The 14,355-nt window shown below is 38.7% G+C and overlaps 1 protein-coding gene across 1 annotated transcript in view; it reads right to left on the bottom strand.

Moving 5' to 3' along the window:
* Positions 1-14,355, bottom strand: part of LOC306846840 (elongator complex protein 2) — a 27,337-nt gene continuing 12,982 nt past the window's right edge. Inside the window, exons 16-22 of the mRNA XM_079380477.1 lie at positions 13,427-13,484; positions 9,957-10,029; positions 9,107-9,296; positions 3,663-3,784; positions 3,132-3,274; positions 2,921-3,034; positions 1-1,673 (exon numbers count right to left, since the gene is read on the bottom strand). Coding sequence (XP_079236603.1) covers positions 1,517-1,673; positions 2,921-3,034; positions 3,132-3,274; positions 3,663-3,784; positions 9,107-9,296; positions 9,957-10,029; positions 13,427-13,484 — 857 coding nt within the window. The 3' untranslated portion in view covers positions 1-1,516. The remainder of the gene's footprint in view (positions 1,674-2,920; positions 3,035-3,131; positions 3,275-3,662; positions 3,785-9,106; positions 9,297-9,956; positions 10,030-13,426; positions 13,485-14,355) is intronic.

The following is a 14,355-nucleotide window of genomic DNA, read 5'->3' on the forward strand; positions in this document are numbered from 1 at the left end:
GTGGTTCAACTCTTTTTTATGAAGATACAAGAATACTTTTTTTGTGCCAAGAAAACAAAAAAAAAGATTTTATTCAGCTAGGGTAAACGTACCTAAGCTCACCAAAATGTACTTTGAGACATTTTTAGACAAGATATTGGTTTCAGTACAAAAAGCTGTTAAAATAAAATAATCTCTCACACAAAAATATTGAATTTTATATGACAAAAGTATTTCAATTAAGATATACATCATTAAATTCAAAAAGTCCGGCTGTGCTTAATGAGTACATTTTTGTACCCTTTAAGCACACCCCTATTCCCATTAAGCTCACATCATGTTTTATTAAAAAATCTTTTTATTTTAAGGACAATTTTTTAAGAATAATTGTAAAAAAACTTTTTTGAAGGTAAAGTCAATCACAAAAAAACAAACTAAAATCAAGCAACAAGGCATTCAATATATTCATAATGAAGTGTCATCTAAGCACATTGCAACATCTATACTAGTCCACGTTCAACTAGGTAACACAGAAACTAGCCTCATTGTGAAGCCTCTTATTAAATGGATGTCAATTTATCTATAATCTCTTAAGGCTGGAACACATGGAGACCCATATCTCAGTGTACAATGATCTGATTGGCTTGCAATTATAGGAGGTGTATAGTAACAAACATATCAATTGGTTAAGACATCAAGATAAATTATTTTTTCTTTTTATAACCTGATCTGAAAGTGATTGCATTATACCATGTTAACAATGTCTTGCAGCAATACTTCCAAAACAGTGAGTATTTTTACCATTTTAGCAGCGCTGTGATGTCTTGCCAAGTCTAAATTATTTTGTGTGATAATCGAAAGCATGTCACAGATGCTGTCGATACAACTTAAGTTGAATTGAATCCAGAAAACATTCCTTTAATGTCTCAAGGATGAATGTCATTGGTTTCAAAAAAGGAGGCGCTCAATAAAAAGGAGCACTTTTCCTAAATGAAACGCACTATTTCTCCTGTGAATGATTCACGCCTGGTGAGTCTATGGCACTCATTGTACATCTTATCCGAATGCTTATCTGTCCTTCAGGCACTGGAAACGAGAGGATGTGAGCCGGATTTTCTATTCTCTTACTGTCACTTACGGCTGTAGGTTATTACAAGAGGATTTGGCATTCATGGGATGAGGGGTGCTTTAAAACAGCCAATAAAAGAATTATAGTTAGCTTGAGATAAATCACTGCTGTGACATTCCATTATTAGAAAAGAGCCATTTATTACAATACGAGGCAATATGTTTTTTTATACATCATAAATAGTACATTAGTTTGTGTTTACAGGTCATAAGTAATAGTGCTGAAATTCGAAGAAGAGAAGCTGATTTAAGGGAATGAGAAAACTGCTCCCAGAATCCCCCATGAAAAACGGCATTTACAGCAGCACATTTTACTGCACTGGCCAGCTGAAGACTTACTTCACAGCAGTTCATTCGTACTGAATATCAGCTGGACGCACTGCAGATTATCATCAGAGGCGGCATGAAGTCACAGGGCTGATATTTTGATGTTAAAGATTTTGACGACATGGTCGGCACTAGCACTGGCTAGCTGAACCCAAGCTCGCTCTTCATTCCCGCCATGGCCTGCCCGGCCCGGCCTCGGTCTCCAGCGCAGCCTCTTCACCGTCAGAGTGTGACTCTGACTGTGAATGGGTGGTTAAGGAAAGCCACAAGCACAACGTTGATTCAAGGCAACACAAATCTCCCCTTGGACACTGTTTGGATGCCTCTGCCACCCCGTTTCACTTCAGCTCTGCCTGTCCAAATACTTCCAGGAGTGAATATACACTTGCCAATTTCAAAAGTAATACAGGCAGACTAATAGACATGCATCAATCTTGCTTTTCACAACTCACTGCAATACATGGAAAATTTTTACTTGTACTTCTAAGGTGAGTGACTTCTGGGTAAGAGATACGTGTAAGTGCCTACACAGACGGTTTATCAATTACACCTACAGGAGGAGAGAGTTTAGCCAGTCGGGACTCAATCCACTGTGGGGGAGAGAGCGATAGCTAGCGAGAGGGCTTGGTGCAAACAGAATGCACAACACGGCCTGGCCTCTCTCTGACAGCTCATTCTCTCTCTTCACGGATCAATGCGAAACCTGCCCACGGGAGCCCCCGTATCAACCTGAAGCTTCTCCTGAGCAGCGTGGGCCAGCTCAGATACATGCGGCCCTTTTGTTGTCAATTACACCACCAGCACTGGTCTCTGGGTGGAGGTATGACTGTTGTGTTTAACTTCAGAACTTCACTTAAAATCAGATCACTTTCTAAGATGCTAAGAGGAAGACTGTGAAACTCTGAGATTATTTATAGGGGCTTATGAGGCATTTTAACAGTTATTAATTAATTTTGACTAAACAGCTTTGAAGAATCTACTTGCTTGAGTCAAATTTTCTGTGCTGACTGTTAAAAAAATCTAACTGTGATTAAAATGTTTTAGGTGTGCTGTACTTGCTTGTAGCGTTGCACAATGTGGACATTTTTTTGTGATTACATATCATAAAATTAACATTTTAATTACTATTTTATTAGATTTATGATTATTATTATATTTGAAGAAAATTATAAAACAAGAAAAAAAAAATGTTTTTTAAAAATTAAAATGACAGTAAAACTACTAATGTTCGTGTATTTGGGAGAGCAGAGCAAATTATGCTTTAAAAAGAGATTTACAAATAATTTTTTTCTTCAAATATCCACAAACATATTAAAGCAAAACATCAATTTAGATTTCACAAGTTCTTAATTTTAGTTATGTGGATGTAGATTTTGTGCAGGCCTACCAATCACACTTCTGAGCTAGAGTAGAATGATGTTTTCAAACTCACTATTTCAGGATTAGTAAAGAGTGGAGAGAAGAATATGAGTGGGAAAAAGGATACCAAGCATCAGTTTCTCCACATCTGCTCCAGTCCGATCCAGAAGACAAATCCTCAGATGGCCTCCATTTATACAGCACAATTTTCCCATTCTCTAGACCTACAGCCAGCAAATGACTACACAAATACAAGTATAATTTAATATTTGTCCCAGACACATTACATTAATTCTAATGATGGTGTCACAAGATCACAGATAACAGAATAATGTTACCTCTGGTCTGAACAGAGATATGGGCAGACCGACACAGCAGTAGCTGAATCTCCGACATCTAGAACAGAGGAGCAGGGGGTCACGCTTTCACCCTCACATTCACCGACACTGACTCCAGAGCCACAATGACCCCAGATGATTACCTACAAAAACACAACAAGGTCCGATGTCAAAGCGCAGACCGCAGGAAAGAGTTGGACTTAAAAATGCTGCATGCAGTCCTTTTTCAATCATTAAAAATGTTTTACACAATTATCAGTATCAGTTGCTCAACAGCAGCGGTCGCACCATGGGGGTAGACGCATTGAAATCCCATGACCAGCTAAATACTACTTTATTTTTGCATTGCCCCAGTTATTTTTAGCTTTAATAATATATAGCTATATAATAATATATAGCTTCATACAATGGGTACTGATAACTGAAAATTTTCACGTGTTCCTGCATTCACACCACTATGTGGCCACCCAAACGACTGTCATGCCAACCAGTCGAACAACATTTACTAAATGCATGTTAAACTGGACCTACCTTCTTGTCTCGACTTGATGTCACAAAGTACTTGCTGTCGGAGCTCCAGTCACATGACCAAATAATACGTGTGTGAACCGCTGTGTCCTTACTAGTGTTTGCGTAGAGAGAAAAGCTAGACTCTGGAATAAAAAAAAATAAAAAAATAGTAATACATAAAAATACAAAACATCAAATTCACAACTGTATTTAGCTTAAAGAGATAGTTCACCTGAAAATGAAAATTCTGTCATTAATTACTCACCCTCATGTTCCAAACCCATAAGACCTTCGTTCATCTTCAGAACACAAATGAAGATATTGTTAATGAAATTCGAGAGCTATCTTACCCTGCATAGACAGCAACGGAACTACCACAGAAATCGTTGAATGAAGACATTATTTTAGTTTTCTTGGCGCACAAAAAGTATTCTTGCAGCTTTATAACATTATGGTTGAACCACTGCTGTCACATGGACCTTTTTAACAATGTCTTTACTGCCTTTCTGGGCCTTGAATGTGTTAGCTGCGTTGCTGTCTATGGAGGGTTGGAAAGCTCTCGCAATTCATCAAAAATATCTTTATTTGTGTTCTAAAGATGAACAAAGGTCTTACGGGTTTGAAATGATATGAGGGTGAGTAATTAATGACAGAATTCTAATTTTTGTGAGAACTATCCCTTTAATTTAATACTAAATTCCATTTTAGTCCATTGAGATATTCTGCTCAAATAAAAGTCTAATACAGCCAGTCCGTTTTCTTTCACACCATAGTTTGTGCTGCAAATAAATCTGTGATAAAATAAATTATCTTAATTTATGCTTATGTGAAAGAGCAGTAACTAATGAAATGTGAAAAAAAAACTATAATGACAATAATCCTGATTATTATTCATGATTATATTTTTATCCAAAATAATTGTAATTAACCATTTAACCATTATCGTACAACCCTACCTCAATGTTTGTGGTCACCCACAGTCCAGCTATCGAGGTCAAAGCACCCTGGTTATACCACCTTGGCCAGTAACCCTCTCCATCCGCATGCCCCAAACAAACCAACACATGCGTGCCTCTTCTAATTAAAACTTAAGCAACCACGGCTAGCCAGCCACAGACTGGAGTGTCTTAACTCGTTAACCAGAAACACAAAAGAGAAGGAGTTTAACAAATGGAGAGAGGGCGGCAGGGGAGGCAACTTGTCTATGTGATAGAGATTTCTCCACACATGACACCGTTTGACCACCATGCTGAGCTGTTCTCTGATCAGCTGTGACACTGACTAACCTCTCCACATCTGCGGCATACAGGCTGAGAGTAATACCAGCCTCAACGAGAACGGACTGCAGCGTGCCTCTGCCCTCAGCAGCCGGCAATGCCTCGGACACGTCAGAAAATAGAGAAAGAAAAACAGACGCTCCTGTGGTTACCTTGTGTCAACAGTGATTTAGCGGTGTATGCTCAGAATACACATTATGGCCATTGGGAGGTGCTAGCTGACTCTTGCCAAATGCCAGGAGAATCTTACAGTGGGCGAACATCAGCAGTCCACAAACTTATATTGTTGACAAAGAAAAATAGAGTAAGGTAAAAGCTGTCTTTGAGTAAAGAGGTCTATAAACCCTCGAGGAAGCTGTTAGCTTTCCCATTCATCTTATTGCATGTTACTTCTGTAGGGGGTTTACGTAGGGTTGTACGATTAATCAAAATAAAAACAAAACTGCAAAATGATTCACAGTTTTCAGTGTTTCAGAGCGGGTCAGCTCAGTTTGCGCATGTACGCATAATAATGTGCATTTGGGAACACGATACGCGCCAAACACCGTCCCAATCTTTTTTTTTTTTTTTAGATTTATTTATTGCATTTTTATTTTTACTTAGTACAGGACAGTGTAGAAGTGACAGGAAGTGAAATGGGAGAGAGAGGGGGGGGCAGGATCGGGAAAGGTCCTCAAGCTGGGATTCGAACTCGAGACGCCCGTAGTGCAACGACGCTACATGTCAGTGTGCTGGGCACAAGGCTATCGGTGCCCCCCCTTCCCAATCTTTTAATGAGAAATCGGCTGTTGTCAACAAAAGAGATGCTATAAGGGCTCACTGAAGTTTCAATAATTTAGAAGCTTGATGATTTAACATTTTTGAAAATCAAGAAATTAAGACTAATAATTATTAGTATTGTAATTGTACAGTTGTACTTTAAAATAAAATTATTATTGTTAGTTTTTTTTTACTTTACAATGAAATACTACAATAGTAATATTTTAGTTTTTTTATCAATTATTTTTTTTTTTTTGTGAACCCACCAGGCAGACCCACACCATACATAAATTCAAAATAAATTATACAACAAAAAGAAGAAAAAAGACTTAATGTCAAAAGTGGCACTCCAGTTCTTCAAAGTCTTTGTCTTTGCTCCATGGATACGTGCTGTAGATGGCTCCATAGAAACAATGTCCAGCAAAGATAAGCCCCATACACGTCTGGTCATTGAATGGGGAGGAACCCAGCGACTGACTAACGTAAAAACGCTTGTTTTTGTTACTAAAAGGTATGTTTCAACCCATGCAACAATTCTAATATTTTAATAACATATCCTAGATTAATCTTAACCTGATTTTAATACATCTCTTGAACAAATTGATATAAAACAAGTTACAAAGATATTGTGGTGACATGTCACATCGGTCTATTAACCTTATAAAAGTAGGTGGAATTTTGATGTGACGTATTTGTCACATTAAAGGGATAGTTCACCCAAAAATTAAAATTAGTTGTTTATCTGCTTACCCCAAGGGCATCCAAGATGTAAGTGACTTTGTTTCTTCAGTAGAACACAAACAAAGATTTTTAACTCAAACCATTACAGTCTGTCAGTCATATAATGGCAATCAATGGGACTCACGGCTTTAAGAGAAAAAAAAACAAAAACATACACAGACAAAACCAAGTTAAACCCTGCAGCTCGTGACGATACATTGAGGTCTAAAGACACGAAACGACCGGTCTGCGCAAGAAACTGAACAGTATTTATATATTTATTTTTTACCTCTGATCCGCCACACGGATATCGTCAGGAGCCACAGGGTTTAATTTGGTTTTGTCTGTGTATGTTTTTTTTTCTCTCAAAGCCGTGAGTCCCATTGACTGCATTTATATGACTGACAGACTGCAACAGTTTGGAAGTAGGGAACCAGTCTGGGAGTAGGAAAAATTGTCACCAGAGCTATCAAGTTCATTGGACATTACAGCGTTCAACTCCCAAATGTACCCATTACTATCTCTATTATCTATTAGATCAGTGAGATCTATCACCATATTTATCACCATATCTGTCTAAAATGGAAATATTTAAATTTCTTCAAACAATTATCAAAACGCCGTTAGTTTTATTGTCAGTCGCAGCAAAAGAGACCACCTCATAATATTTATTACTACATCTATGAACATCCTCCTTCTGCAAATGAGCTTCCTGGATTAAAGCAACGTCAACCTTTTTTCATCGCAATAGTTCTAAAAAACGGGGTCCGTTTATGGGGGGCCATTTAAACCATTGACATTACAACTTAAAACATTAATTTCAGTCATTACTATCAAACAAGTAAGTAAACTGAACAAATGAGAGAAAATAATACCACTGCAAGTGAATTATCTCAAGTCTGCCTTTAGCCCATCCCTTAGAACTTTTACAGACTGGGGTGAAAACAAACCCCAGCCTGCCGCCCTCCCCTGTCTTAGTCAGTGACATTAACATGACAGCCAAAGCAATTCTCTGGAACACCGCCATTAGCCGTATTGTAAAAGAACAATATAACTTCAAATTCACACGAGTGATAAAGTGGGGTTAAAAAAAAAAAAGGGGTATGTATACTTTCTATAACGAGGAAGCAAACAAACAATTGCATCATGTGCACCGAAAACAGCACATCAGTGACACAAAGCTTTCTAGCCCACATGAGGAAATGCCAGTAGCCGATCATCACAAAGTTCCAGACCAGCAAATCAGAAGTCGAATCACTCTGTATTATCAAACCCTTATGCCTACTGCGTCTGCTGTGGTCTTGTAAATCAGTCACCTGCTGCTCGAGGGCATCCAGACGCAGAGTGTGTTCATTGATCACCTTTTTCTGCTCTCTCTGTTCCCCGATTAAAGAGTCAACTGTAGAGCATATATTCTAGATTGTAGTCATGTGAGAAGCGAATTCAGTGCGCATTGCTGCTAATTCAGTTTTCAAAATGTCCTCAAATCGCTTTATAGTGAACGCCATATTGACTACGTTTACATGGACATCAGTAATCTAATTATTTGCCTTATTCTGAATAAGACAATATTATGATTAAAGGGTTTACATGAGTTACTTTTAGAATAATCCTTTCATGTTCCTGTTTTACATGTTAGAGTACATAGATCGATTAATGGCATGCGTCATTACATCACCACCGGCGCATCCAACGTTCCCTCCAGAATTTTATGCATAAACATATAGTTTTTCTTTGTGATGATGCCATATACAATTTTGGGTGTTTCATTTTTAATTTTATGAAAGCTTCAAGTGCAGTTAATTATTTGTACGTGCATATACGTGCATTTGACGGCAGTGTTGAAGCTCTTTTATTTGCCGTCAAACGGTTGACCACTGCCGTGTGCGTATCCTGTCGCAAAATGCGGTGAAACGTCCTACACAACGGTAATAGTTTGATTAAGATGTTTACATGTCAGTACTGCACTTCAATAATGCGACTAAAATAGGAATACTCCACATGTCTTATTCGATTTCTGTTTACTTCGATTATGACTTTAGCCAGATTAAGGTAATCAAAAATCTCTGTTTACATGGTAGGTTCTTAATCAGAGAATTGTCTTAATCGTATTAAAATCAGAGTATTGTTGTCCATGTAAACATAGTCATTGTCTTCCTCCATGTCTGCTCGGCCTGCTGCGGCGGCTGATTTGCGGCTGTTTTCTTCTTAATTGGCAAAGATGACGGTGAAAGATAAGCGAGTTTCCGACTGTGTGACATGTACAGACCAACGGCAAATGAAAAAACTACCTCAAATGTAAAAAAGAAGTCGAACAACAGTAAAAAAATGGGCTACATACACGGAGCTCAGCTAATGTGCGTCTCGGCTCATGAAAGTGTCACGTGATCTCCCTATTATTATTATTATTATTATTTTTTTATAGGTATATTGACAAATTTATGCCAAATTGTGTTTTTTCAAACAAGCACAGCAAATGTGGAGCTTTTTTAAATCTACTAATAATAATAAATTAATTAATTATTTTCTTAAATACTAATTTTATTTATTTTACAGTAAAATATTATAATGTAATATTTATATTTATTTTGTTTAAAATTATTTTTTAGCAATAATATTTATCTTTTTTTGTCAAAATACACTCCTCAACTTGACCGCTTGTCTATGAGGGAATAAAGATGAATAAGGTAAGAGGAGAGGTATGCTCACCTGTATCTGAGTCAGGGTTTCCTCGTCTCCATAAGGACCAGGTGCGATCTCGAGAAACGGCGAGCAGAAGGCGTCCATTCGGGGAGAACGCCATCTGAGTGACGGTCAGGCTGTGGCAGGGCAGTGACTGAAGCTGTTTCCAGGAAGTTGTGCTCCACAGAAGAATGGCAGCATGTTCTGGTTTAGAGGCCTGTGACACAAGACGCATGTGAATCATATAGATCTTTCACACCAACATCCAAAAGCATGAAGTTTGTCCTCTTTCTCTGAACCTCAACCGCAGAGCCCTCCTCCTACATACAGAGGTTGCAGCTCAGCCAGCAGTGGATAAACCTCACGTTCACAGCAAAGTCATCTGAGCCTGCAGGACCCCAGCAGCAGCCAGCCATCAGCCCCACTGAATAAACCTCACAATCTCCGCTCGAGCGTGAACAATGGCAGGTGACACACAGAATGTGCTCTCATTCGGAAGGGCTTTGTGCACAATCAGCGTGGGTTTGGCAGAAACACGGGGCCAGACCGGAACACAAACCAATGATCTCCCTTCAACTGTCTGAGAATGTGTGTCACGCCGGCCGGAGGGCACGTAGGGCTGCCTACCAACCCTGGTCAATGTGTTTTTAATACGACAGGCGGCTCATTACATCAAAGAGAAGCAAAATTAACTTACACACGGATGTCAGGATCTAAATTGACATGAGCTTGTTAAAATGGCAAGTTACTAAATATTCAAAACCACTTAAGGATCGGTGCAGCTTCACCCATGCATGGTTTTCTGTGTCCTGTTATTACAGTCCACGGCTACATTTGTGTGACACTAATGACCATCTGGTCACCCATGTGATCGTACCTTACATGCCGAGGCCACCACCGTCCTCTCAGAATCTGACGCCAGACAAAACATCTCAAAGCCGTGTCCATACCTATGGAGAGAGCGACACGGAAAGAGGGTATATTAATGAGGGCTCTGTCGGTACCTGCTCACAAATAAAGCCTGAGCACCGTGACAGGTTCAGAGAGACAGTCGGGGCGGTGATTCAAACACTTTGTGTGTCAGGGCTGCCCTGCGTGCTCTCCTGTGCTTATGGGAGTGAAAGAAAGCCGTGCGCTCTGGCAGCCATTAACAGATCTACTTAGTAATTTCTAGCGCTGGATGAATAGCTCGGAAAGCCAGGCTGTCAAAGCCTTCAGCTGCTTACAGCTGTGTATGTAAATTATTATAGTTTATCCAGTGTCGCCTGTGTATCAAGGAAACCGAGTTTGAATTCTTATGAGCAAGTTAAAAAAATGCAAGTCTGTACATTTCAATTGATTGTAAATGCCTTGGTGGGGACATCAATATTTAATCGTGAAAAATACCGTTAATGTGTAATAATTTGCAAAACTTCTTGTGAATAATATGCCTATTTTCTCACCAACCAGTGCAAAATGCCACCAAGCATCCAATTCTGTAATATATTACCTACAGTTTCAGCAAATGTCAGAGTCATATGTCATTTTAGTGCAACACAGGCATTATTCTGTGCTAACAAAAGCTCGGCAAACTTAGGCCTGAAAATACTGAATGCAAGTAAGCAAACACAGGGTCAAATGTTTGGCTAATGCAAACACCCCATTGCATTGCTGTGGCAGTAACAATCCTCACTATGCAAGGGATCAATAGACTTCAAATATCTGAACCATTAATCTGGATGCTATTCAGCTATACACATTTGAACAGTTTATGCAAATCTGCTGCAAACTGTTGCAGGGTTGTGTTTGTTAATTAAAACTATTAACATATATATCTGTATATATACAGTGCCTTGCAAAAGTAATTTTTTTCACGTTTTATGTTGCTGCCTTATGTTAAACTGCTTTAAATGACTTTTTGCACATCAATCTACACTCCATAGACTATAATGGTAAACCAAAAAAAAAAAAAAAGGTTTTTAACATCTTTGCAAATGTATTAAAAATAAAAAACTTAAATGATTCCATTGCATAAGTACTCATACCCTTATCTGGGACAGTTGGAATTTAGCTCAGGAGCATTCATATTGCTTGTAGGTGTTACTAGACTTTGAGTGAAGATAACCTGTGGCAAATTAAATTGAATGGTTATGATTTGGAAAGGCACACACGTCTTAATAAAATGTCCAACAGCTGACAATGCATATCAGAGCAAAAACCAAGCCCTGGGGTCAAAAGAACTGTCTGTAGAGCTCAGAAACAGGTTTGCGTCAAGCCACACATCTGGGGAAGAGTTCAGAAAAAAATTCTGCTTCATTGAAGGGTCACCAAAGCACGTAGTCTCTGTTACCCTTAATGGAAGAAGTTTGAAACAACCAGGATTCTTCTTAGAGCTGGCCACCTGGCCAAACTAAGCAATTGATGGAGAAGGGCTTTGGTTAGAGTTGTGACGAAGAACCTGATGGTCACTCTAGTTGAGCTCCATGATCATATGTGGAGATAGGAGAAATCTACAGAAGGACAAACACCATTGCAACAATCCCATCGATCTGGGCTTTATGGCGGTGTGGTCAGACTCAATCCTCTCCTCAGTGAAGACAAAATAAAAAACACTTGGAATTTACAAAAAAAGCACCTAAGGGACCCTCAGACTCTGAGAAACAAGATTCTCTGGTCTGTGAACCTCAATTCTAAGCATCATGTTTGAAGGGAACCAGCTCTGCTCATCACCTGCAGGGTACCATCCCAAAAGTAAAGTGTGCTGGTAGCAACCTCATGCTGTGGGGTTGTTTTTTAGCAGCAGGGACCGAGGGACTAATCAGAATAGAATAAAAGCTCAATGCACCAAAATATTGAGATGGCTTTAATGAAAACCCAGTCCAGAGCATTCATAACCTCAGACTGGGCAGAAGGTTCACCTTCCAACAAGACAATGTCCCTAAGCACACAGAAGGATTGGCTTATAGACAACTCTGTGAATGTCCTTGAGTGGTCCAGCCACAGCCTGGACTTGAACCCAATCAAATATTTCTGGAGAAACCTGAAAATGTGCATCTGCCGCCATCCAACTTGACAGATCTTGAGAGGTGAAGAGGTGAGGAGAAGAATGGCAGATAATTGCCAAATGATGATGAACAAAGCTTGTTGCATCAAACAAAAAAATCTTGAGACCGTAAAGGTGCTTCAGCTAAATATTTAGTAAAGGGTATGAATACTTATGCAATGTACTCATTTAAGTTTTTTTTATTTTTAATAAATTTAAGAAGTTGTGACTATTCTGTTTTTGCTTTGTCAATATGGTGTATGGCGTGCAGATTGATGTGGAAAAAAGTAATTTAACGCAGTATAGCATAAGGCAGTAACATAAAACGTGAATAAAATGAAGGGGTATGCATAGAATACATTCGCAAGGCACTGTATATATATATATATTCATTGAAATAATACTGAAATAAAAGGTAAATATTACATGAAAAACGTGGCAACAAACTGAAGTAAATTGAGTACTAAAATTATTAATACTAAAATAAAAACAAAGCTAAACAGGAATATTTTTAAAAACTTAAGTCGGCATCAATATCCTTGTGGGAGCACGCTGACATACAGCGACGTAGCGCTATGGGCGTCCCGAGTTCGAATCTCGGCAAGAGGACCTTTCCCGACACTGGCCCCTCTCTCCCACTTCACTTCCTGTCAGCGCTGAGCTGTCCTATCATAAGAGGCAAAAATAAATCTTTAAAAAAATGTATAAAAATGACGAGCACAAAACAAAGTAAAATGAAATCTGAAAATAATAAAAAGGTTATCCAAAATAATAATTAATACTATAATAGTTTATAAATAATTCTAAATTAACAAAATAATAAACTGTTGCTCCATGACTTTAAAGATTGGCACTCTATGTCGGTGAACTGCACGCGAGGCTATCAGCACCGACTTTTATTATTATTATTATTATTATTATTATTATTATCAGTCAGTCGAAAGTTTATTCTCATACCTACTATAACACCCTTCGCAGCAGTGTTGAGAACGCTGGTCTGACGCAACGACGACATAGAACTTGCATAACCAGAAGCATTACCATTTGTATGCTTGCATACAGTATTTTTTTGTCTTACTTTGGATGCAGAAGTTAAGGAGAGGAATAAAAAAAAAAGTTATTTAACGAACAATTTTAGGCTTTTCTTGTTTAGTGTCAAAGCATACAGGATGAATAGTTCTTGTCAGGAGCTCTAAATACCTATTACACAGCATTATATTTGTCACAGAAGCTGGTTAAGCAATAATGCGGTACAGCATTAGCGCCCACTGCAGAACAACCAATGAGGGCAGCCGAACACAAATGAGAATTGATGGGAAACTCACAGCTTTTGTACCTCTGGCCACAGTGTGTTCTGCAAGAGGTCGTCCTCTGTCGGAGGCTCTGCCAATACACACACAGAGTCACAAAATATAAACATAGTTATTATGAGAAATGAGCAGACGCCTATTGACTGTATTTTTTAATAGGCTAATCTTTTAATTTAGCAACAGATACACAGTCGAGCAATTTACTCAAAGCTGTTTGGAACAACGGTGGCTTTATCTACAATTTTCAATGGCCGTTAGCTTTACGACATGCTGTAAATCAAATTTAGCTCTCTTTGTGCAAGCCTGAAATAATATTGTCTCATTTAGATACACAGACACTTATGCAACGCATGCCCCAATTGAAATGGAATGGAGATCAGGCATTTTTTTAATTCATCCCTGGTTTGCAGTTTTATTTTAATTATTTCCCTCTTTTCCCCTCCAGAAGAAGCGAGATGGAGGGAGTGGTATTATTCCATTAACAACTCTGTGTCCGCCACATTGCGCTCCCCATCGCCCAGAGTCATCAATATTTTAACTTTGCAATTATATAAGCCTTCTTTCTAATTATGATTCCAGATTAAGGAGCTTTTTCAATCACATTGACAACGTTTGCCACTGTTTGCCTGGAGCAATAGAGGCATAAACCCCCCTGCTTCAACACTCACCCTCCACCCACCCCACCCCTTTATGCTGTAATAACATTTGTTTCCAGTATATCTGATTCATGCCCCAGATACATTAAAAGAACACTCCACTTTTTTTGGAAATAGGCTCATTTTACAACTCCCCTAGAGTTAAACAGTTGAGTTTTACCGTTTTTGAATCCATTCAGCCGATCTCTGGTGGTAGCACTTTTAGCTTAGCTTAGCCTAGATCACTGAATCGGATTAGACCATTAGCATTTGGTCATCAAAATGAGCCTATTTCCAAAAAAAGTGGAG

This window comes from Barbus barbus (assembly GCF_936440315.1).
Source record: "Barbus barbus genome assembly, chromosome: 27".
NCBI classification, from domain to species: domain Eukaryota; kingdom Metazoa; phylum Chordata; class Actinopteri; order Cypriniformes; family Cyprinidae; genus Barbus; species Barbus barbus.